This window comes from Neltuma alba, unplaced genomic scaffold (genome assembly GCF_004799145.2).
Source record: "Neltuma alba isolate B1F8T4 unplaced genomic scaffold, ASM479914v2 tig00011404_pilon, whole genome shotgun sequence".
NCBI lineage: Eukaryota > Viridiplantae > Streptophyta > Magnoliopsida > Fabales > Fabaceae > Neltuma > Neltuma alba.
In genome coordinates this window covers 80,044-103,267 of record NW_021636091.1, presented here as the reverse complement: position 1 = coordinate 103,267, position 23,224 = coordinate 80,044, and the positions used below count along the sequence as shown (strand labels likewise).

General features: G+C 34.9%; 3 protein-coding genes across 3 annotated transcripts; 1 reads left to right on the top strand and 2 right to left on the bottom strand.

Moving 5' to 3' along the window:
* Positions 1-2,659: 2,659 nt before the first annotated feature.
* On the bottom strand, positions 2,660-4,235 carry LOC114712963 (FHA domain-containing protein At4g14490-like). The gene has a single exon (XM_028897532.1). It carries the CDS (start codon positions 4,190-4,192, stop codon positions 3,017-3,019), a length of 1,176 nt encoding a protein of 391 aa, XP_028753365.1. The 5' UTR covers positions 4,193-4,235; the 3' UTR covers positions 2,660-3,016.
* A 1,897-nt stretch (positions 4,236-6,132) lies between these two features.
* LOC114712953 (peptidyl-tRNA hydrolase 2, mitochondrial) lies at positions 6,133-9,942 on the bottom strand. Its single transcript, XM_028897514.1, has 7 exons — positions 9,539-9,942; positions 9,401-9,459; positions 8,599-8,658; positions 8,451-8,520; positions 7,451-7,520; positions 6,629-6,655; positions 6,133-6,497 (listed from the first exon to the last, which is right to left on the bottom strand). The coding sequence occupies exons 1-7, from the start codon at positions 9,752-9,754 to the stop codon at positions 6,448-6,450; spliced, it is 552 nt and encodes a 183-aa protein (XP_028753347.1). The 5' UTR covers positions 9,755-9,942; the 3' UTR covers positions 6,133-6,447.
* A 4,384-nt stretch (positions 9,943-14,326) lies between these two features.
* On the top strand, positions 14,327-19,673 carry LOC114712960 (TOM1-like protein 1). Its single transcript, XM_028897528.1, has 4 exons — positions 14,327-14,406; positions 14,580-15,169; positions 15,526-15,771; positions 18,952-19,673. The coding sequence occupies exons 2-4, from the start codon at positions 14,651-14,653 to the stop codon at positions 19,381-19,383; spliced, it is 1,197 nt and encodes a 398-aa protein (XP_028753361.1). The 5' UTR covers positions 14,327-14,406; positions 14,580-14,650; the 3' UTR covers positions 19,384-19,673.
* The last annotated feature ends 3,551 nt before the right edge of the window (positions 19,674-23,224 follow it).

Below are 23,224 nucleotides of genomic sequence, written 5' to 3'. Positions count from 1 at the left end.
GATCTGTCATGGCATGTGGCGCAGCACCATGGTGGCTTGTGCCACTCCTCGAGCTGTGGCACTGCAGATTTCTGGTAGCAAGTGGCAGCGTATGCGCCATGGAAGGGGACCTTCGTTGAGGACTTCCCTTACCCATTCTGTGCACTGTTCTGCAATAGCTTCTGAAGTTGAATTCATTTCAGAACTCTCTTCCAAGGCTTCTTAGCTTTTGACACACTTCTTTCAGTCCTCACTCCTCATCCTGGGTTTCAACTTTTTAACCCTTTATCCTATCCCTTCTATGTTTGTGTTTTAATCTTTTTCTGCTCTTCCTTCGTCGCCTTGTTCTTGATTATCTCTCTCTCTCTCTCTCTCTCTCTCTCTCTCTCTCCATGTCTTAGTTCTGCTTCTTTTAACATGGAGGATTCACATTTTTATAGTCTAACGTGTTGTTTATGCGTGGCTGTTCTTAGGGCAGATTAATAGAAACCTCTAGTTTTATCATTCCAAAACTTATATACGGTTTGACACATAGAGGAGTTCAGATATAATCTGAAGAAAGTTATTTAATCTTCTTTTCTTTTTCTCTCGTGCATATTTAGTGCCATAAGCTTAATAAATTTGGATCCATCAATTTCCCGAAGTAATTGTGCAGGAAAAAAACTTTTTTTTTTTTTGGTACAAGGCAAGAAAACTTGATTTAGAAGTTTGTGGCGGATATAATGGCCAATGCCATATCATCCTGCAGTCGAGTTAAGCACTCCCGTGGGGGCTTTTGCCAATAAATCATTTCTTCAAGTATGACCTGTGCCTTTTTGGCCATCAGATCTGCACATTGGAGTGCTTTCCGTGGTGCATATTTGATGCTAATGTCCCAATCTGAGTAGAGTAGTTCTCTGATCTCTGTTATCTCAGTATTTGTGCAGGAAATATTGGCACTCCATTTTTATATTGCGTGACATGTGTACTTCAAAAGTCTTAAAAGGGGAAAAAAATCATGAACAGGTATGCATGAGTACTTGAGGAAAATATTCTTTAACAAGTAGAAAAGAAGAAAACTGCCAGTGGTTTCTAATTTAAATCTTGTGCATCATATAACATAACCTGACTCAATTCACATTAGTCGAAGCTTAATGCCAGTTTTAGGAATTCGGTGAAATACTACACAAAATGGAAAATAAGGAGCTTGGCCAATACATATGTAATATGTAAATTATATTTTGTGCCAATAAAATTTTATATGGAATTTGAATTTTTCTTTTTTTTTTTTTCTCGCCTCTATTAATTCCCTAGAGAATGGATATAAAGTGCATACAATCTAAGTAAATGGTAGGAAACATGATAAAATTATTTTTGAAAAAGTTCCATCTCGCAAATTGGATTGAAGATTAAAAAAAGCCACCTCAAATTTGAGACAAAATTTTAATCCTTCAATTTGAGATGGAAAAAAAAATTCCTGTTTAGGTTTAACGGTCTATGACCAGATTTGTTGTTTCAAAATTGAGACAAATAGCATCCCCTTGTAGAAATTCAACGTTAAAACCATGTGGGAATTCTATCAAAGCCAATTAAACCTCTTGGATTAGATATGGATTTGTAATCCTCTGACCAAAACAAGATATGGATCTGTAATCCTTGCGCTTTATCTATTTTTACATTTAAAATATGTTTTCGGACTTTCTTGTATACTCATTTCAGACTTTGCAAACAAAAGCAATTAGAAGTTTGGAAAAATTGAAGTGAGGGGGAAAAAAAAAGAATTTACACATTGAATTATTATGCTCTAAATTTTTTTTTTTAAAAAAAAAGATATCCTATTTTTGCAAACATATAAATTTGAACCATTTAAAATTGGATTAATAGTTGGGATGAAAAATGTGGAAGGAAAAAGGAATAAAGAGAAGCTGATTCCAAAATGATTGAGTCAAATAAAGCTAATCCTGCTACCATTAAGTACAAACATGTTAACTCCTGCGTTGACCGATGAAAAACCCCATTCATCCAAGGGAATTCGAAAGGACAAGAAACCTAACTTGAGAACTGAGATACAGTCCAAAAGCAGGTCAACGAAAATAAAGGTTTTATCCGGCCCCAACATGTAAGCCTTCTCACAGATTTTCCAAAGACGAAACATATCATTTTCTATGTGGTAAAACGCCAAGCACATAAATTTGAATTGAGCAGTTGACAGTTATATTAAACCCAAAGTCTAGTATTATATATATCATCTAATTTCAGATTGCTCAACTCGTTCACCGTGCAATATGCAGCAACTGAATGAATTCATTTCACAGCAAAGAGATATGAAAAAACTGGTCAAGAAACTGAACTTAAAAAGGCAATTATGTAAGAGGTTGCGTCTAATGGGGGGGGGGGGGGAAATTAGTTCCTCAAAATGCAAACAACTTTGAATCCCCACTGAGAGAGAGAGGAGAGATGCCCACATTTACTATCAAATTTTGCTTTCAATAAAAAGATACTTGTAAGCAACTAAAAAGGGCAACCTCAGTTTACCACTTGCATCCCCATAATCCACAAGGAATCACAGTAAAAAGTTTGCCTTTTCTCTTTTATGCTTACGTAACTTTGAGGTACTGATATACAAACGTGAGCTTGAGTATATCTGTGTTAAGAGCTTCAGAGGTGTAAATACAGTTTGTCAATGCCCACATAATATGGATGACAGCTGAATGCACAAAATGCACATGCAGATCTCACTTCTGCCAAAAAGTACCTTTCAGAGCTGTGGGGAAAAGGATCTAGAGGACCTACTTCTTAAATTCCACATAATAAGATCATCAGCATAATATCTAAGAGTGGCAGAAACCTTCTAGACACCTAACCATGTCAAGTAAGAGATCGCTAGCTGTTTGCCACTTACTGATATACAGATAATTCAATGTTTGCAATCAGTGTCAAATTAAGCAGGAGACATTTTAACGCATTATATACAAAGAAACCTGTAACTTCGAAGCAGAAGCACCTTAAACTATGGGAAAAAATAAATGATTAATTACCACAGAAGCACGAAATGTTTCTATCCTACAGGTAATGTAGCCTTGTCATTCCTCTGCTTTACCATGTAATCACGGACTCGCTCGGCTTTATCTTTCATAGAGTCAATCATCTCTTCAGTTGCATCAATTATCTGTTTTGGCAAGTGAACCTCCAAGAAATCGAACCACTCACCAAGAGTTAACTTCTCCAAATCAGGCCAATCCCCATTTTTATTCGAATCCTTCCTTTGAGAAGAACAAGCTTCTTCTTCTTCCCTCTTACTACTACAAGCCTCCTTGACACTACAATCTTTTTTGCTCTCATCTTCAATATCCACTTTAACACTAGGATTCTTATTCGCCTCTGTGTTGTCCCTCGCTTCCTGGACCATATCTTCCGAGATGGCATCAGGAAGAGATGTCTCTTCCTGTAATTTCCTCCTCCTAGTACCAGCCCTTGTTGTTTTCTTTTCCACAATCTTCTCTTCTGTACATTTCAAACCAGAATTGTCTATACTATTTGTCACAATACTAGAGTTAGAAGCTCCAATCACACTCTGTTGCTGCCGCTGCTTCTTCGAATTTCGGGTTGCCCGCTTATTCGCGGGCGGTTCCACATTTTCTTGCAGAGGAACCACATTCTTCAATTCACCACCAACCTCAACATTTTCATCAATACTCTGAAGCTGAACCTTACTAAACTCTTCCACAACTTCACTCTTCAAGCCCCCGCCCTTCCTCGGCCTACCTCTTTTTTTCTCCACCGGCACAATCACCACTGTCTCTGAACTCTTCCCCTCCAAATTCTCATCCTTCTCCTCCAATTTCTCGCGTACTGTACTATTCGCCTTGGCTGCGGCTTGACGCCTAGGGTTTCGCCGTATGCAGCTACCTTCCTGAGCCTGTAGATCTACCTGAATAGAAGTCAATTCTCCGATCTTGATGGTATCACCGTGGTGGAGATCGAAGGGAGTGTTGGGAGGGATTTTGGAACCATTCAGGAAGGTGCCATTGGAGGAATCGAGATCTCGGATTACCCATTTGGCGGATTCAACCAAGATTGATAGGTGATTGGAGGAAATGCCAGCGTCTTTGATGGAGAAAGTGTTGTTGCGAACAATGCGACCGATCCGCACGACCTTGCCGGGTTCGAACCCTAGGGTTTCGCCTTCTCGAGGGCCTTGAAGAATCACAAGCTTGAGGTGTGGAGGCTCCATCTCTCTCTCTCTCTCTCTCTCTCACACTGAGAGAGTGTGAGAGGATTTGAAAATTCGAGTGTGCGTTTGTGAGTTTGCGGCAGGCACTCGCTCACTTCTGTCTCCTGCGGTTCGATTGACTTTCAAATTTTGAAATGCTAAGTTGGCGGTTTCTTTCTTTTTTCTTTTTGGGCCCATGAAGATTGGGACATTAGTATTTTAGTCCCTGCAATCTGCATTGATTTTCAAATCAATCCTCATAATTTTTTTTTAAAGGAAAATGGCAATTAGGTCCCACTCAAGGGAATTAAATACAAAAAGGTCCCTTAAAATCATAAAATTATTTTAAAGTTCCAAAAAAAATTTTTGCATTAAATTTTATTTATTTACTTACCAAATTACCCTTCTTTTTTTTTTTATGGTTTGCATTGACAACTGAAAGAGTAGTGGTTGACAACTCAGGGTGCAAGGATTGACAACTATCGCGGATGGTTTGATAACTTATGGTGTGATATGCTGAGAAAATGTGTTGTCAAACCAGCTGCGATAGTTGTCAATCCTTACACCCTGAGTTGTCAACCACTGCTCTTTTAGTTGTTTTAAAAAAAATAAGGGTAATTTGGTAATTAAACAAATAAAATTTATTATAAAAAGGTCCCTTGGAATTTCAGAATAATTTTATGATTTCAAGAGACCTTTTTGTATTTAATTCCCTTGAGTGGGACCTAATTGCAATTCTCCCTTTTTTTTTTTTATTGTCTAAATGATCCCCATGAAGTGCCGCCGGTGCACAGCGAGTCCCTACACTTAGTGGAAAATTGGTCCCTTCGAGCTTTCCAGATATTCAAATATCATCAGTAACGGACTGAAGTGAAAATGATTGGATTGTTTATGTTTATGTTTAGATTAGTTGTGAAAAGGGGGGAAAAATTAAAGGATTTGGATGAATTAGTGTGCATGATTAATTACCCTTGCATATAAAAGAAAGTTGTAAGATCAGATCCCTCAAATTAAAGGATTTATATTAGTTGATAGCTTCTTGTTCTGGTCTACGATTTTCTTTCTCCTTATGTGAGGGGAACTCCACTACTGATTTTTTAGCAGTTTCGATATACCGGAAAGTGTGCATTCTGAGGTGGCTTCAAACACCATCACTTTCTTTGGATGCTCTCCTTTTTATTGACAGAACTAAAATGAGCAGATGCACTCCAATGGCTCCTACTAATCTGACCATTGAAGCTATGAGAGCCCGTGATGGCATTGGTTAAACCGATGTCATGATCAGTTTATTTTCTTTTTTATTCTGTACTGGTTATGTTTGTTTGGTTCTCTTTTGGACTTGAACTGTTTCATTGATTTCTTTAGAATGAAGTATTTTCAAGGTCAAAAAAACAAAATCCCTCAAACGGTATAAGGGTATACATGGGTCTCCCTTATAGGGGAGGGTAGGATAGAGTAAAAAAATTAACCTTGTACATGGTTTGAGTTAGTGCAATTTTTAATTTTTTAAATTGTTTTTATTTTAATTTTAGCCTTTCAAATTTTAAATTATAAATTTTAAACATTCAAATTTCTTTCTGTTTAAAACATTAACTTTTATAATTTAATAAAAACCTGAAACATTTTTTTTGTTGGAACCAGAATCAAAATGAATAAAAAATTAATAGACCAAAAATTGTATTAATTTACAGATTGTCTATTTAAAAAAATGAGAAATGAAAGCTAATGACGCATATATAAATTTGTAATGAAGTATTATTTTGCAAATTGAGTCTTTCTCAAAAATTTCAGATTCTCGTTCTAAAATTTGTCTCATCCTTGCCACTTCCCCTCTCTTTTCACTCTTCTCTCCCTATTTATATTTTCTCACCAGAAACCTAACAGTCATGCCCATAATATAGATGGCACTTTCCTCCTATTGATGTAGCAACCATTAATAGCTTGAAACCATGATTCGTTTATGAAATCATAATTAAAAATAAGCATAAATTTAGATTCATTAATAAATTGGAACCAATACAATTCCATGAACCATCTTTTACATTAGCAAACTATCATTACATGTAACTAGACAATAACCCAGACTGTCATAAGTCATAACCCAATTTTTCTTCATCATCATCATTGTGGCCGTTAATTTAAGATTAAATATGAATCTTTATCAGGAGAAGCATCAATGCTTCTTGAGAGGCTAGGCTGAATAGCCACAAGCATCAATTCTGTTCTCTAAGAACACCGGTTTTCATAAACAAGAGATCACTTGAATGAAATGAGAACTAGAGAAGTTTCAGTCCGCCAGTTACATCATCAACCACATCCACTGGCCCTGTACAAGGAAATTAAATTGAATATAAAGAAAAGGAAGAAAGAAATAAGCGTTGAGCTGAAAAGGAGAAGGAAGAGCCCAAATGAAAATGGAAAAGGCAATATTCCATGGCATTAGAAAAGAGAATTTACCCATTATTGCCATCACTGTTCTGGAATCTAGAAGAAAGGAAAAAAAATATTAGTACAGTGAATAAGATAAGCGCTATATAGATATTAACAATAGCTGAGAGAATTTAATAATAGTGTACAAATTAAATTAAACAAAATGTGGAAACTACTAATGCCAGTAGTAACTACAGGTAGAAAAAACACCACTTCTTTCCACCAAAAAATCAAAAAGAAAAACTATCGCATCTTGTGATCATCGTGATCAAGAGATTGTCACATTAGTTTTAGGACAACTGCATGAGTCCTATTATTCAGTTATAACTTCTCTTCAAGATGTTCACTTTATCCAACAAAATTTCTATAACGTTCCCTCTCAAGACGTTCTCTCACCCTTTCATCTTCATAAGCATACGCATCAGCCAGTCTGATCAAAATGAGGAATTAGAGACCCTAGTTCATGGTCAATATATAGTTGTCAGTCATCTCTACAGCACTAGATCCTTCAAGCTTTATATGAACACGTTCTTTACTTCACAACTTGCTCATTAGCTTCCTTGTTTCCAGACCACTTCCCAGGAAAATGGATGAGATTATTTACAATAGATCCAAAGGAGACCAACTGTCTACTGACTAACGAGATATGGGCAGTCAAAATCAACACTGAACAATACTTTTCTTGAGAATCTGTAACATATATAAGATTATTGGCAAATGGAAATTAACTGTTGATCATTACAAGCAGAGCTTCAGCAACATCAGAAGAACAAACAACAGAGCAAAGGACCTGATAAACTTAAACCGAGAACTATACAATGACCCATATGCAAAGTGCTATTAACTCACTTGGTGCAATCTGTGTTCTCCCCGCATCAATTGTGATATGCGTAGGTAATTTCAATGATTTCGCTCTTTCCTGTCAAATTAAACAATGCGGATAAGCAAATAAAATTTGACATTGATTTTGTCTTCCGTGTATGGTTTACTAAATCATAATCCAGGACCAGTTTAGTCATAGATGTGTTTGAGGCTACGAAAATTTCCTTCCGTTGCAAACAATGCAAAATTTCTAGCTAAATGTCCACTCCTGTCCTTTTCACTATCCCAAGCAACCATATATTATCCCCATATGACTCTATAAACATTTATCAAGAAACGCACTTCAAAAGATTATCAAGCATATGCATTTGTAGGGTTGCAGCCACCAGTAAGAACAGAAACAGATCTCCTTAAACTGAGGCTTTCTGTTAGTGTTTTCACAGCCAAGTCTCCTTAGACCAATATTTACACTTTCATGGTTTACTTCAAGATGCCCCTTTGTTACCATGGTAAATTCTACAACTTTGATCCTGCAGATTCGGGTCAGGTCATCTGCTAGATCTAGATGTTCCCTTCTGCATTTTGGTACCAATTTTATGACCTTAAGAGTACATAGTCCTTTCAAAAAAGTCATGAATAATCCAAATCACCTTCATTCATTTCTGGCTACTAAGTCTGATAGGATTTGTGTCCTCTAATTTTATTTTTACTTGCCGACCTACCCATTTGTACATTAAAGCTATGAGAATAGAAATCTGAACAAACCACACCGCTGTTAGCATGATGGTATGATAAGAAAACTATTCATATGAACTAGGAATTAAACTCCCAACCCATTTTAAATGATTAATTAGCAGAAGTAGATTAAATGTCCAATTATGGATACTTCTGTGCATCATAATCATAATCATAATCAGCAACTCTGAATAATATAAAAAGGCAGGCAGGCATGCCAACACTCAGCTAATAAGTAGATTAAACAAAAACTTCGCTGACTTAGCACCAAATAATTCTAAATAACGCTCACCTGCAACACCAGCATATCTTCCTCGCTTTCAATTTTGACAACAACCTTGGGCTGTGCACACATCTCCCACCTGCATATTGACAAGCTTCATACTGAAGAGACACAATCATGGATGACCTAAGAGTGAAATCAAAACCTGTGGCTGTACCTATTCAAAGCTTTTGGAGATCGATGGAGAAGCTTTTTGTAGAGACCCAGAGTAGCGTGACTACAGAATAAAAAGAACTGGATTCAACCATATATCAGTTGGAAAACAAAATTTGTCCATTTAAATAAAATTAAAAACATAGAAGATCAACAAATGAAAGAGAAAAATCAGAACAACTAAACTTCGTGTTTAAATTACTTCTCATAAAGACAGTGAAAATAATGCATTCTTAGAACCACGCCAGTCAGCCCCATGTAATAAGAAATCATCCATATAGTATTTGAAGTTTAAAACACAGAAAGCAATGCTATCAAGTGGAAAATATTGACCTCTTTTGACCCACACCATTTTCACTCAAACCGCTACTGTCACTTAAAAACAGATTGTGATGACTGTCACCATGAATAAACACTTTTCATAAACCCTGCTATCAGTTCTCATTTTCGAAAGGCTTCAATCATACCAACAAGCCCCGGACAGAAAACAGAATAAATAAGAACATTCAAAACCTCCTTAAATCTAGGATTTAAAGCAGCTGACCTATAATTTTATGGCCATTCTCAGTCATTCCATCTTAACAGCATCTAAGGGGAAAACATTTCTTGATTTTCACAAATAATGGCCATCAGAACTTGCTTCCAGATGTACATCTATCATTTGTTTTCTAAGTTCCAATCTTCAAATCACTCACTTTATTTAGGATAACCAAAAGCCAATTTCTGTATTACGAGTCAAACATTAAGAGATATATAATTAATGCATGCAATTAAAATTAAATTAAATTAAATTAATTAAGAAATACCTGCACTGAGCAGCAATTTTCCCTTTACCCATTTTAAGATCGTTTCTCACAACCAACACCTGCAGAAAAATGATGGTACATTTTCAAGCTTCCCACTGGAAATCAGTTAGTGGATTTGTAAGAGAAAGAATTAATTACCATTTTAAAATCATCAAGTAAATCAGCCAGATGTTCAATCTCAAGCGGCTCTTTGGGATTCTTCTTCTTCTTCCCTTCCTTCCCTTCCAACACTGAACTCCTTTTAGCTATCGCTGCTGAGAGAAGTAGGCGAAGAGGATACTTAGAACCAATGAAGTACCCAAAAGCAAGACAACCTGCCCCGACTAGAAGTGCATTCAACCATGTGAAATCCATTTGAAAAACACCTTCTTCTTCCCAAGCTCCTGAGAACTAGAGAAGGGTCGGAGGGTCAAAGACGGAAGAGGAGTTTACGGTTGTTAATGTTAGGGTTTATCATGGGAAGCTCTCAGGCAACTCCAAAGGGGGAAAATTAATAATAAAATAAAAATGAAAATAGTGAAAGATTGGGGGGGGGGGGGGGGGACTTCCCCGATCTGAAATAAGAATGTCAAAAGCTCGAGAGAAATGAATTCCCTCGCGAAAACATAGAAGGAACGATCCCTCCCGGCGCCACCCCAACCTCCCCCTTGTTGAAAAAGTAAGCATCTTACTAGTAAATAAATAAAGGGTTAGATGCCATTTGAGTTGTGGGCGTCAAGCAAGTATATGAATATCGAGCAATTTAAAATATTTCATACTCCTCTGATACTTAATATAATACTCAATTCTTAAGTTAATTTTGATTCTAAATATAAAACTTATTTTTTATATTTATTAATTTTTTTTAAATTATCGGATATTTCCTCAACTATAATCAAGTAGAAAAACAAGAGAGAGCATTAAAAAAGATGATTATAGTATTTTAAGAAAAATATTTCACTTTTCTTATAATTGCCTAACTTACCTAATTTTCTTAAACTAATCAAATTAGTTAAATAGTTCTTATATTAATGACCGAAAGAGTAGTATGATTTTACTTTTAAAAAGTATTAATTTATGTAGAAGTAATTGTGCTTTTAAAATATTATTGTTGAGCAATTTTAACTTCATTATTAACTCTTCAAAAAATTTGTTAAATGGATGTATATTAAGCACCATAAAATATTTTACAATAGTTTTTATGGTGTTGAATCTAAAATTTTTTTTAGGGTGCTGGATAAACTACAAAATACTATAGCGTATTGAATACATCTAAAAAAATATTTTAAAATAGTGGACATATCATAAAATATTTGAGAGTGCACTTTACAAAATACCTCAGAGTGCTGTGCTTTATACACCTTAACCCATACCATTTCTTACAACAATAACAACATGCTTTATTCCATTACATGGGATTAGTTATATAGGGTTGGTTATATGGACAACATGATATTATTGTGCTATATCAATAATCAAATTTTTAGACAATTGTTAATCAAAAAGTTGTATTCAATGATTTCATTCAATATTCTCTTTGGTTCCTATGCGGCTATGCCCCTTATAAGAGGATTCCAAACCATTTGATCTACGATTCTTATTAATGCTTACAAAGACTTCTGTGTACATGTTTATATCACCTCAAACAATTTCTAACTATTTTCTCTTCTATAGGTGTCATGCCTACTTTTTTCTTAAGGAAAACCATATTGGAGGTACTTATACTTTTTTATTATTTTCAATTTGGTACCTATGTGTTTTTTGTTTTTAACTAAATCTTTATTTTTCTTCTATTAACATCATTAATCCTTATGTAGAGACTAAAAATATCAATAGAACAAAGTTATAAGAGCTAATATTGTTAAAAAGATAAAATTAAATGTTTAATTAAAGGGAAAAAAACACATAAGTACCAAATTAAAAATTGAGAGAAAGTATAGGTACCTTCAATATGGTTTTCCCTTTTTCTTATATGATCATTTTGAATCTTATCTTTTCTTGTATACCAAGAATCCATCTCAACAATTTTATTTTTGTTACCCCATTTTATCATCGTAGTTAAATGAATTTTGATTTTTGTCCAAATAGTTCATCTTAGTCTCTATGGTTTTACTTGTTAAAAGTATAGAGACTATTTATTAAACTTTAACTAAAAATTATAAAACTATAGACATTAAAATCACCGATTTAAAATTATAAAGACTACACCAAAATTTCATCAAATCAAATCATAAGGATTAGCAATGGTATCACCCTTAGTTTTATTACTGATGAATTTAGTAATCGGTCCAAGTACTTCATTTTTTTTTTCAAACATTGTTGCCCATAGTTAGAACCCTAAAAATGAGAGTGTGTTATAAATAATTAGTTTTGTCATGTTACTTTTTGAAAACCATACAATGAGATCAAATCTCATCTTATTTACCACCTTTTTCAATAATTCACTGACCACTAGTGCCAACCAGCAATAAGCAATGACCCGCGGCTAAAATTGCCAGTGATAATAGGAAGTAATTTATTATATAAAAAAGGACATTTATATAAATATGTTCAAAAATTTACTTCAATTTAAGTTTCTTGAGGTTTTATTTCATTTGCTGATTTCATGAATTGACATTTGGATATTTTAGAATTTAGAGGAATTTGGATGTCATTCTCCAAAGTTAGAATTCTTCTTGATAGTGATGGATTGGGGGAGTCAACCCTCCTATAAAATCTAGGAAAGAATTTAATATATTTTAAGTAAGTCCATGGTCAAAAATTACTTTTTACCCAAGCTACTTAGACTTAAATTAAATTTTAGCAGATGGCTCAATAGTCCAGTCTCTAATTATCAACCATCATATCATGTGGTGCTGATTAACCAACCAATTAATCAAGTTTGTTGCCTCTAAAATGTGTATGAGGCTTTGAGTAACTTCACAAATCACCTTTCTCTTAAAGTAGCTTCAATATGATTAGCTAATTAATCATATCAGAGAATGTGCTTCCCTTTAAAACCAAAATTAAGGCGATCATTAGTTGCTTAGATTCCAAGCGAACTTTGACCCCAAAAAAAAAAAGATTCCAAGCGAACTAAAAGCATACCCCGTTGGGTAACATCCGTTGCCAGAATTAGATATCTACGTTTCTACAATTAACATTGGGTAGACTAATCTTTTAGTTATTTTATTTTTAATTCATTTCTAACTCAATCCCTCACTTATGAACCAGTGTGACTCAATCTATAAATTTTTTACTTGCTTATAACTCAATCTTTTTTATTGTCACATAGGATAAGACAAGGATAATAATATTAAAAAAAAAAGATGAGAGACTAAATTATTGAGGTAGTTAGAGGTTTAGAGATTGAGTCGTAGTAAGTTACAGTTGAAGGACTGAATTATAAGTGAGTTAGAAATTGAAAGACTTAAAGGTTAATTTTTTTCTCTAACATTTTATAAAAGTATTATCAAACTACTTTTTCAATCTTTAATATAGAAGCTAATTAGAGAGTTAATATTGGTTCCATATGTAAAACCTATTTTACATGTTTATTAATTTTTTTTCCAAATTAACCTATTGATATTCTTTCAAAAATAACTAAGTAGGAGGAGAAATAGAGGAATTAAGAAAAATACTTAAAGTGTTTTAAAAAAATATCCTATTAACTAATTTAACTAATATCTATAATCTACTCAAATTGATTAATTATGTCTTACATTAATGATCGGAGTAGTACTAAATTAATAACAATGTATTGTCTCCTGTTCTAAACATATAAGCTAGTTAGAAAGTTTCCTAGTCAAATAAAAAAAGCTAGTTAGAAAGTTTGTTTTATTAGTCTTAGATTTAAAACCTTGATCTATTTTATTCCTATTAATTACACATTAAACGGAATTTCTATAGATGAGAAAATTTCAATGTAGATAATTAAAAGTAGTATTGTAGAAAAATCATGGTACTTTTTTAATAAATAACTATATTTTTTATTAATTTAACTATTACCAATTTTTTATATCTATATTTTTTATTGCATGGAGTATTAATTTTAGAAATCCAAATTTGATCTAATTACTTCGTAATTTGAAGAAGAGAAGGGAAAAAAAAAGAAAAGTAAAATGAAGAAAATAACATATCACCAGTCATTATCTCTCTTAGAGGAAAAAAAAATGTATTGGTACATATATATATTTTTTAGCACATGTAATTGGTCTAACATATGTCCATTTTTATATTTAAATTTTTGAATGAAAATATTAAATACATAAAATTTTAAATTTTAAATTATTGATTGGCATTGATGTTGTTGGATTTTACTTTATTTCTGTTTTCATAAATTTTCTATCTCGCGTAACCCTTTGTTAGTTTCATTCATTAAAAGAAAAATTAAAAATAAAATAAAAGTTCCAAAAGCTCGTGATTTTTTTTTTTGGCTTCCCAGCGGCTCGTGATTGTTTTTGCTGCATATAATTTCTTTTGTTTTAAAAAAAATAACATTTCTTCAATAATCAAATCAATAATTAAAATAAGTTGAATTAATTATCTATAAATAATTGCATATTCTTCCGCCAAACTTATTCAAACAATTAATTAAAAAGTAGTACTCCTCCGGTCCTTATTATAAGACCCCATTTGACTTTTTATTTGGTCCTAATTATAAGACCCCAATCCATTTTGTCTCTTATATTTATGCATTTTTTTCCAAGATAATCCTTCTAATAATGATAGTTTTAGCCAATATACTTAATTAGCAAGGATATTTTAGGAATGACAACACTTATTTATTATAAATAACCAACTTAACTTACTTCCTTAATCTTCTCAAATAAGTCAATTGGGTCTTATAATTAGGACCGGAAGAGTATTAATTATTAATAAGAATTAATGATGAACTTTAAAATCTCGCCGTACGTTGGTTGTGGGGAGTGTTAACAGAACTTTTCAAGGCTGCGAGACAAGAGACTGAGGCTTCAAGGAACCCAACAACGCTTTTGCGCAGTTGTTGCGCGTGGTCTACTCAACCAAATTCATCTCAATATCCAAAGGTGCGTTTCAATTCTGACCCTTATACGTCCAAATACAGATTGGAATCTACCTTTTCGATTATGGAACTGTCTTTTCTCTTTTTGGCATTTATGTTTTGATCCAAACATTTTTGTTTTGACTAACCCATTGTACGAGTATATCACTGCAATTTCCTCTCCGCTGAATTTTCTAGGTTTTGAGGACGATTGTTTGTGGGGTTGTTGGGGGTTTACATTTTAAAAGGGTGTGAGAAACAGGGAAGAGATGAGTGACAATTTGATGGATAAAGTCAGCGCCTTGGGGGAGCGCCTGAAAGTTGGCGGGTCTGAGGTGGGTCGAAAGATGAGTGAAGGCATGAGTTCTATGAGCTTCAAGATGAGGGAATTTTTTCAGGGTCCAAGCGAGATTGATAAGCTTGTTGAGGATGCCACCTCTGAGAACCTTGATGAGCCTGATTGGGCTATGAATCTTGAGCTTTGCGATTCGGTCAATCATGAACAGGTCAACAGTTTAGAATTGATTCGTTCAATCAAGAGACGGATCGCGGTTAAGAGTCCTAAGGTTCAGTACCTGGCTATGGTTTTGCTTGAAACATGCGTTAAAAATTGTGAAAGGGCCTTCTCAGAAGTGGCAGCGGAGAAAGTCCTTGATGAAATGGTCAGGCTGATTGATGACCCTCAGACTGTTGTGAATAACCGGAACAAGGCCTTAACACTCATTGAGGCATGGGGGGAGTCAACCAGTGAGCTTCGCTTTTTGCCAGTATTTGAAGAAACGTACAAGGTATTTTAACAGTTTGGATGCTCTTAAACCTAATTATTTTAATCGTTATATGAAGAATTTTGAAGGAAATAGGAGGAAAAAAGCTGGAAGGAAGGAAACGATTTAATACAACATCGTAGGGCTTTCTTTTGTTTATTAATTACTGGTCCAAATCCCAATTCACTGAATGAGAAAATTTTGGAAGACTTTTTGCCAAAATGCTAATAATGATTTTGGAATTTTTTTTGGGATCATAACTTTGGAGTCTCAGGTTATAATGCTTAGATAAATTCCTCGTCAGTTTATTTTTATGCCAGGAATCAATTATTTGAGAACTCCTTTATTAACTTTCCTTGATGACCACTTTTCTGGTCCAGAGTTTGAAATCAAGAGGTATTCGGTTCCCAGGTCGTGACAATGAAAGTTTGGCACCTATTTTCACTCCCCCTCGTTCAGTGACTGCTTCTGAAGTTCATGTTAATCAGTCGGGACAGGTTCAGCATGATATTCCTGTGCGGACTTTCACGCCTGAGCAAACAAAGGAGGCTTTCAATGTTGCAAGAAATAGCATTGAGCTTCTTTCTACTGTTCTGTCTTCATCACCTCAACAGGATGTTCTAAAGGTATTAATTTGTCATGTTGTACTGCTTTTATATATCCAATAATTGATAACTATTAATGACAAATGTTTGGACTCATATATGGTGCCAAAGATAGATCGTCATAGGATTTTGCTTGGAAGATTATCTGTCCTCTCTGACTAGGTATATAGCATATATCGTGCCTATTGTCTGGGCTTTTGTGTCAAGTCTCTGCCACATTCTATTGGGCTTCTCGGGACTTTTATTTTGTGTACATGCTTGTTATGTGACTTATGTGGATAAATTGCACTCATTTGGTCCTAAATGTAAGAGTTACTTAACTAATTTGGATAGATTAAGAAGGCTAAATAAATTAATTAATTTTAACAAATGTGACATGGTCTTTGTAAAATACTTCTACATAACGTTAGATTATATATCAATGTATAAGGTAGATAAATCAGTCTAGAAAAAAATGATAAATATGAGAGATAAAATAGATTAAGGTCTTACATTTAAGGCTAAAGGTAGCTTCCTAACTAGCTCCTTGATTTAGGACCAAAGGAATATGATGTGCTTTAATTTTAAGGTCATAGGAGTTCAGAGATAATTAGTTTGTTGCTCCATGCTGTGGACCATAGTGCTACGAGACATTTATAACCTTGTGAATTTCAAGTAGCCACCCTATACACACTACTTTCCTTTAACTTTGCTTTGCACTGTATACCCTATGGCTAAATAGAGCAACACTCCTAATTTAAATCATTTTGAAAGGCTGAAGAATGTGCTTTTCAAACCAGCACCTGCTGCTAATGCACTGACATGACCAGACCTACTGCAATACCTCAACTGCTTTCTCCAAAAGATGAATGGAAAATTGAGGGATTATCTAATACCTAATGTGATTACTTTGATGATGATATTGCAGTTGAAGATGAGTTTGATTTAAATATCTTAGTTTAGACTGAAACTTTTTGCGTTATATTTTCATTTTGCCTGCAACCCTGTAAGTGTCAATGGTTAGCTCTTGGCTGCACTATAAATAGCTATGAACCATTAGCTGCATAATCTTCATGTTGAATTATAATTCATTACTTTCTCCAAAGCTGTTACATCTCATATCTTTGATTTAGCATATGAGAAACTCGATGTGAATTAGAGGGAGTTACGGGTTTGTGTGATGGTGCTGTCTAATAGTCAGTTTTTTTACCTTGTTCTGCTACTAAGGTTAGATAAAGAGCAAACATTTACTGAATTTTGAAAGGACCATACATATGGAAGTTGAAAATACTTGTTCTTGGTTAATAATTTTCATTTATTATGTAATACTGTGTGTCAGCTGCAGATATGTTTTGTTATGCCATATGTTCCACGTTGAATTTGCCATATGGCAATGAATATTAGGGTAAAATTCAGGATAAAAAGAAGCAATGTGGTGAGCGAGATGACTTCCACTGACGCGCAACTCTTACATTCATTGTGGGAACCTCCTCTTCCTGTACTCCTTTTATTAAATACACAACAAACTCCTTGTGATAATGATAAATAATGCTAAGACTCCTAGAAAATAGTTAACTTTATGACTCTTTAAGTAATAATGAACTGCTAATCCTCCAGTAGACCAAACTCAACGTGGGTTCTCAACAATTAGTACCTTTGTTTTAATTTTATTTACTATACTAATTCTGATGTGCAAGTAAGGTAGGAAAGAGAGAGAGAGAGAGAGAGAGAGAGAGAGAGAGAAGGGAAAGAAAGGGAAACGGATGGAATTAAGAGAGGGGAGGGAGAGGTAGATAAGCAGGAGAGAGGGAAAAAGAGGGAACAGAACTCAATTTCTCGTAAGCCTAGTTTAACTACCCCAACCAATTTATTTATGGCCTAATCCCTCGGCTCTTGTTAACTAACCAATCCTAACTTCCTAACTAATTCATATGTCCCCTATTTAATACATAACAAATTCACCGCTGGAGAGGGGGCGGGGGGAAACAGACAGGTAACAAAACCTAGCCCCCTAATATTTGGATCAAGATCAAATTGGAGTTTGCTACATAACGTATCCTGTGTTTTATTGTGCTTTTCTTTCTTCTTTTTGCAATCATTCCATATTCCTTCTACCTTTGTCATGTCTAATTGTTCTCATACTGCTCGATTCTTCTACTTAATGATTTTGGCTCTCATATGTGGATGCATGTGCTTTGACATCCTACTTATTCGGTTGCCTAATCTCCATCTTGGTCTGATTGGAGCGGTTCCTTAATCAGCTTATCATATGTTTCTTTTCCTTTTTTTTGCCTGGGGTGTTGTTTGCGTGTTTCTGCCTAATTATTCTTGGGTCACAGACAGATTTTAGGTCTCCCTTTTTGGTCCAATAGCATTGTCCAGTCACAAACTCATTTCCTTTTTCTTTTTCGGGGATGAAGAAGGAATTCCATTATCAAACCCTCTCTTCTCCACCAAAAATAAAAAATAAAAAATAAAGCGGAATAGAACAAATGATGTTGAGAAAGAGCATCTTCATCTCTATATAGAAATGAAGATGTTGAGAAAAAACATTGATGGGTCTAAGAATCCACAGCTTTAGGGAGAAGTAAATCACTTGCTTGATTGAATTGAGTTTATGACTGTTTTCTTGGTTGTTGAGGACAAAGTTGACTTTAAGAGAATAAATTCACCATTTTTTTATTAAAAGAATTATGGTAATCTTGATACCGCCTCTTTAAAGAATATTGAAAAATCATTACTTGGTTGAACAGTTTTACCAACCTGTTTGATCTATGACAACTAACCAGTCACTAGTTTTAATTAATCTGTTGATTATTTGCATTTATTATTCTATATTGATGGCCATTGTCACCGTTGTTACAAATTTGCTATTTATTCTCCATTTTTTTGACCTGGACAACACCGGAGCAACACTTTATCGTAGATGCCTGTCAGCCATTCTTAATCCAGTTGGCTGGACATAGCTGATGTTAGACTATTATTTAGGCTTGTGCAATTTCTGGACAACCCACTCCCTCCTCCCAAAATAGAACAGAACGAAACAGGAGACTGAGGAAATTTGTTTTGAATTTGAGCTTTTCATTGCTTTTGTTTTCCCCTTAATTTGATTACACTGTTGATATGTATCAGTTTTAGACTCGCAAGGTTCCTTAAAAGGAAATAAGCACACCCTAGAACTGTTGAATGCTGGAGGTACAAATCTGACCTTTTTGTCTGCAGGATGATTTGACCGCAACCCTTGTACAACAGTGTCGTCAGTCTCAATTTACTGTACAGAGAATCATCGAGACTGCTGGAGATGATGAGGCACTTCTTTTTGAGGCCTTGAATGTTAATGATGAGATTCAGAAGGTTTTCACCAAGTATGAAGAGTTGAACAAGCCGTCCACTACTCCTCCTCTTAGGCAGGAACCTGCTATGATACCTGTTGCGATTGAGCCAGACGAGTCGCCTCTTAATACTCAAGAAGATGCCTTGATTAGAAAGCCGGCTGGTCCGAGAGCTGGCAGTCGTGGAGGGAACAATGATGATATGATGGATGATCTTGATGAGATGATATTTGGCAAAAAAGGTGGGGAAGCATCACAGAATGCAGGCCAAGTTCCAAAGAAGCAGCAGTCATCTAAAGATGATGATCTCATTTCATTCTAATTCTAATCTGCCCTGACTATAAACCCTAATTATAGGATACATTTGACTTTCATTTCATGGCTGGCTGCAAATTATATTTAAATGTTGGTCGTGGACCTCCATCAGATTGCTTGTTCATTTATTTTTTGCACATGCGTGCGTGCAATTTATGATTTAACTTCAGTATATAAGTTCTTGATAAGGTATAGGTGGGAGGCTTGAACAATTTTAGTGAGATGTTCTTCATATGTTTGCTACATTGCTTAGCAATCTGTTTGATTGTTACTTTGATATCTAGTTAAATTTCTCATGCATGATGCTAAGCTTCATGGTCTTATGCTTGAACAAAAATAAAGCAATAATTTATTGTCCAAAATATTGATAAATTTAATAGAATATTTCGTAAAATTAAGTAATTCAACTAGGCCCTCACGATAAACGTGTATTTTTGCCATAATAACTTGGATGGTGATTTGGCAATTATTTCCCTCAATAACTGAAAATTAAAATTTGATTTTGATTAGGGGTATGTTGGTTGAAACTCAATTCATAAGATTCACAATAAGTAAAAGGCAACCGCACATTTTAATATCTCAATCAAACTAAACATCCACATAAGTTTATCTGAGCACAATGGACATACATAAAGGGAGAATTCAATTACAAAAGAATAGTTAGGAGAGTCTATTGAACTTATAAACAATACTTCATTTATGAGGCTTCTTGATGTGAGAGATTTGCTATGATATTATTGGATTCCAACACAAATGTTTTGGCTATATTTGCGGCATGGCCTGGTTATATCTTGTGTAGTATTTTTGCTTAAGCTAGGAATAATCTCATGCTATTTTTGGTTGAGGCACTTGGAATTGCATGATATTCTCATCTAAGTGTTTGGTGTGGCACATATAACTCCAAACTTTATACCTAATAGAGTTAATTGCTTTAAAACACAAACATTCTGTTCATATTTTCACAATCTCAGCATGTCCAACCGTAAATTGTTTAGTGAGATATATGTTATCTCATAGTTTAGTCTTATTTAAGACAGTTATTATCACCGTCGATTGTATGATATTTTTGTTGAGATAGGTGTGATCTCGTGGTGATGCTTTCATCTAAGAGAGGTGTAATCATATGCAACACTCTCACACTTTACAACAGCATTATAAATAGCAAAATCTCAAAGTGATTTTTGAGGCGCTTAAGATAGCAAGTATCTCTTCTTCTTCTTCTTCTTCTTCTTCTTCTTCTTCTTCTTCTTCTTCTTTTTCCTGAGGCACTTATACTTGCATGGTACTCTCATCTAGGTGTCTGGTGTGACACACATAGCTCCAAACTTTATACCTAATTGAGTTATTGCTTTAAAACAAAAATATTTTGTTTATATTTTCACAATCTCGGCATGTCTGACGACAAATTATTTAGTAAGGTACGTGTTATCTCATAGTATAGTCTTATTTAAGACAAGTGATCACCATCGATCTTATGGTATTCTTATTGAGGCAGCTGTAGTCTCATGGTGATGCTCTTATCTAAGGTATGTGTGATCACATGCAATACTCGCATTCGTTTTATAACACACCATTATATATGGCTTTGTGTTCAAGCGATTCTCATCCATATCAACATTTAATTTCTTCCTCTCCCAAACATTTGTAGTTTTCAGCAACATCAGTTAAAATAATCTTTCTACAATATTTGTCCAAAATACAATATTTCCAGCTTCAGATGAATGTTTAATTTACTTTATTTCCCTAATAATGACTTTCTTCTGCTAAGGAACATAAAGCTTCATGGGGCTGGTCTAGTTTATTAGTTGGAAGGCATCCATTATACTTTGGCTCCCCACAGATCTGATCTATTGGCAAGTTTTGGTGATGATGGGAGTATCAAAGATTGTTAAGATCGTTGATGCGGTTCTTTGCGTCCTCGTTTTCATACTGCTCACTCTGTGGCTCATGAAATTTGGGACATGATGATGGTAGAGGAACTCATTTTTGCACGTGACAGACAATAATATAATAATGGAATATCATTTCTTCTATTTGGGACCTGTTCATTCTCTGAAGCCCTTGCGTTGTTCAGGACCCTACTTCTTCTTCATCTGATAACCCACACACCTTTATGCCTGTGGAACGAGATTTGATGTCAGAAAGTTTTTCTCTTAACTTGTAAACAAAAGCTGAATCCATGGAAGATCTACTTGTTGCTTTGGTGCAAGTGGGTGAGACTTGTCTTCTTTCCTAGTCCTATTTGTTTCACCATTGATGGAGAGGGATATACATGCGTGTGTGTGTGTAGTTATCAGATAAAGTTATAGAGTTACAGAGATAGTATCTCTTTTTTAATTTCATTTTTATATGTTTATGATAGTTTGTTCGTGACGTTTTGTATTGTATCAAGGTGTTTTTCTTGTTTATTGCTCTGTGTTGTAATTAAGTGTGTGTTTGTTGTTTCCAGTGCTTTGTGCTCTTTTGCTGTTTATGAACAAGGCATAATCAAGGAAAAGAAAAGGAGAAATGACTATTTACTTAGGGGGTGGTTGGAAGCATTTTTAAAAAACACTTTCATACAAATCAAGACAACTTGTATCACATATTTACTTTGTATACTGTTAATAGGACAGAAATGAAAATAGAGCAACATAATAAGAGAGGCACAGAGCTACATAATTCAAAATGTATTGTATTTCCTCACTGTGATGTCTGTACAGTGGCTAGTTCAATATATAGAGAACACTATCTAGTACAATTGAGACACGTGTAAAGTAAACTCAAAGGATTGAAGAGCATTTCTATCTAGTTTGTGTTATGGGCTTGCTTTTAGGCTTTGTTCAAATGTTGGGCTTCAATACGCCCTCGAGAGTTGAAATGGGCTGGAAGCACCGTGAGACTCGAGCACAGGGCAGAAAACCGAGAAGTAGGTAGAGGCTTGGTTAGAATATCCACAATTTGATCTTTGGAAGAGACATGCAAGATACGGAGAAGGCCAGCAGTGAGCCTTTCACGGACAAAATGATAGTCAAGAGAAATGTGCTTAGCCTTGGAGTGAAAAGCTAGATTAGCTACAAGATAGGTAGCACCCAAGTTATCACAATAAAGGAAGGGTGCATCATGCAGATAAATTCCAAGTTCATAGAGGAAGTCATGTAGCCATATAACTTCACTAGCACTAGTGGCAATGGCTTTGTATTCTGCTATGCTTGAACGAGCCACCGTAGTTGTTTTTTTGAGCTCCAAGCAATGAGATTGGGGCCAAGGTAGATGGCAAATGCTCTTGTTGATCTAGAGTCATCAGGTTTTCCTCCCCAGTCAGCATTAGAGAAGACAGATAGAGTGAGTAAAGGAGAGGGCCGGATATGAAGTGCAAGATGAGAAGTGCCTCTTAGATATCACAAAATGCATTTGACAGTAGTCCAATAGTGCTCTTTGGGATGATGCATATATTGACAAACTCAGTTGACAACAAAGGTAATATCAGGACGAGTAAAACTTAGGTATTAGAGGCTGCTAACAATACTTCTATAGTGTCTAGGATTGGAAAAATCAAGACCAAGAGAGGCAGTAAGAATAAAGCCAAAAGCAATAGGTGTGGAAACAGGACGAGCTTTGGACATCTGGGCTTTCTCAAGGGGATCCAAGATGTATTTATGTTGAGAAAGAATGAGACCAGAGGAAGATGGAAGAAATTCAACACCCAAAAAGTAATGCAATTCTCCTAGATCTTTGACAGGGACAGATATACCAACCACAGCAATTAAATCTTGAACAACATTAATAGAAGACCCAGTAACAATTATGTCATCAACATAAATTAAAACATAGATAGTGCATTTGGAATTATGACAAATGAACAGGGA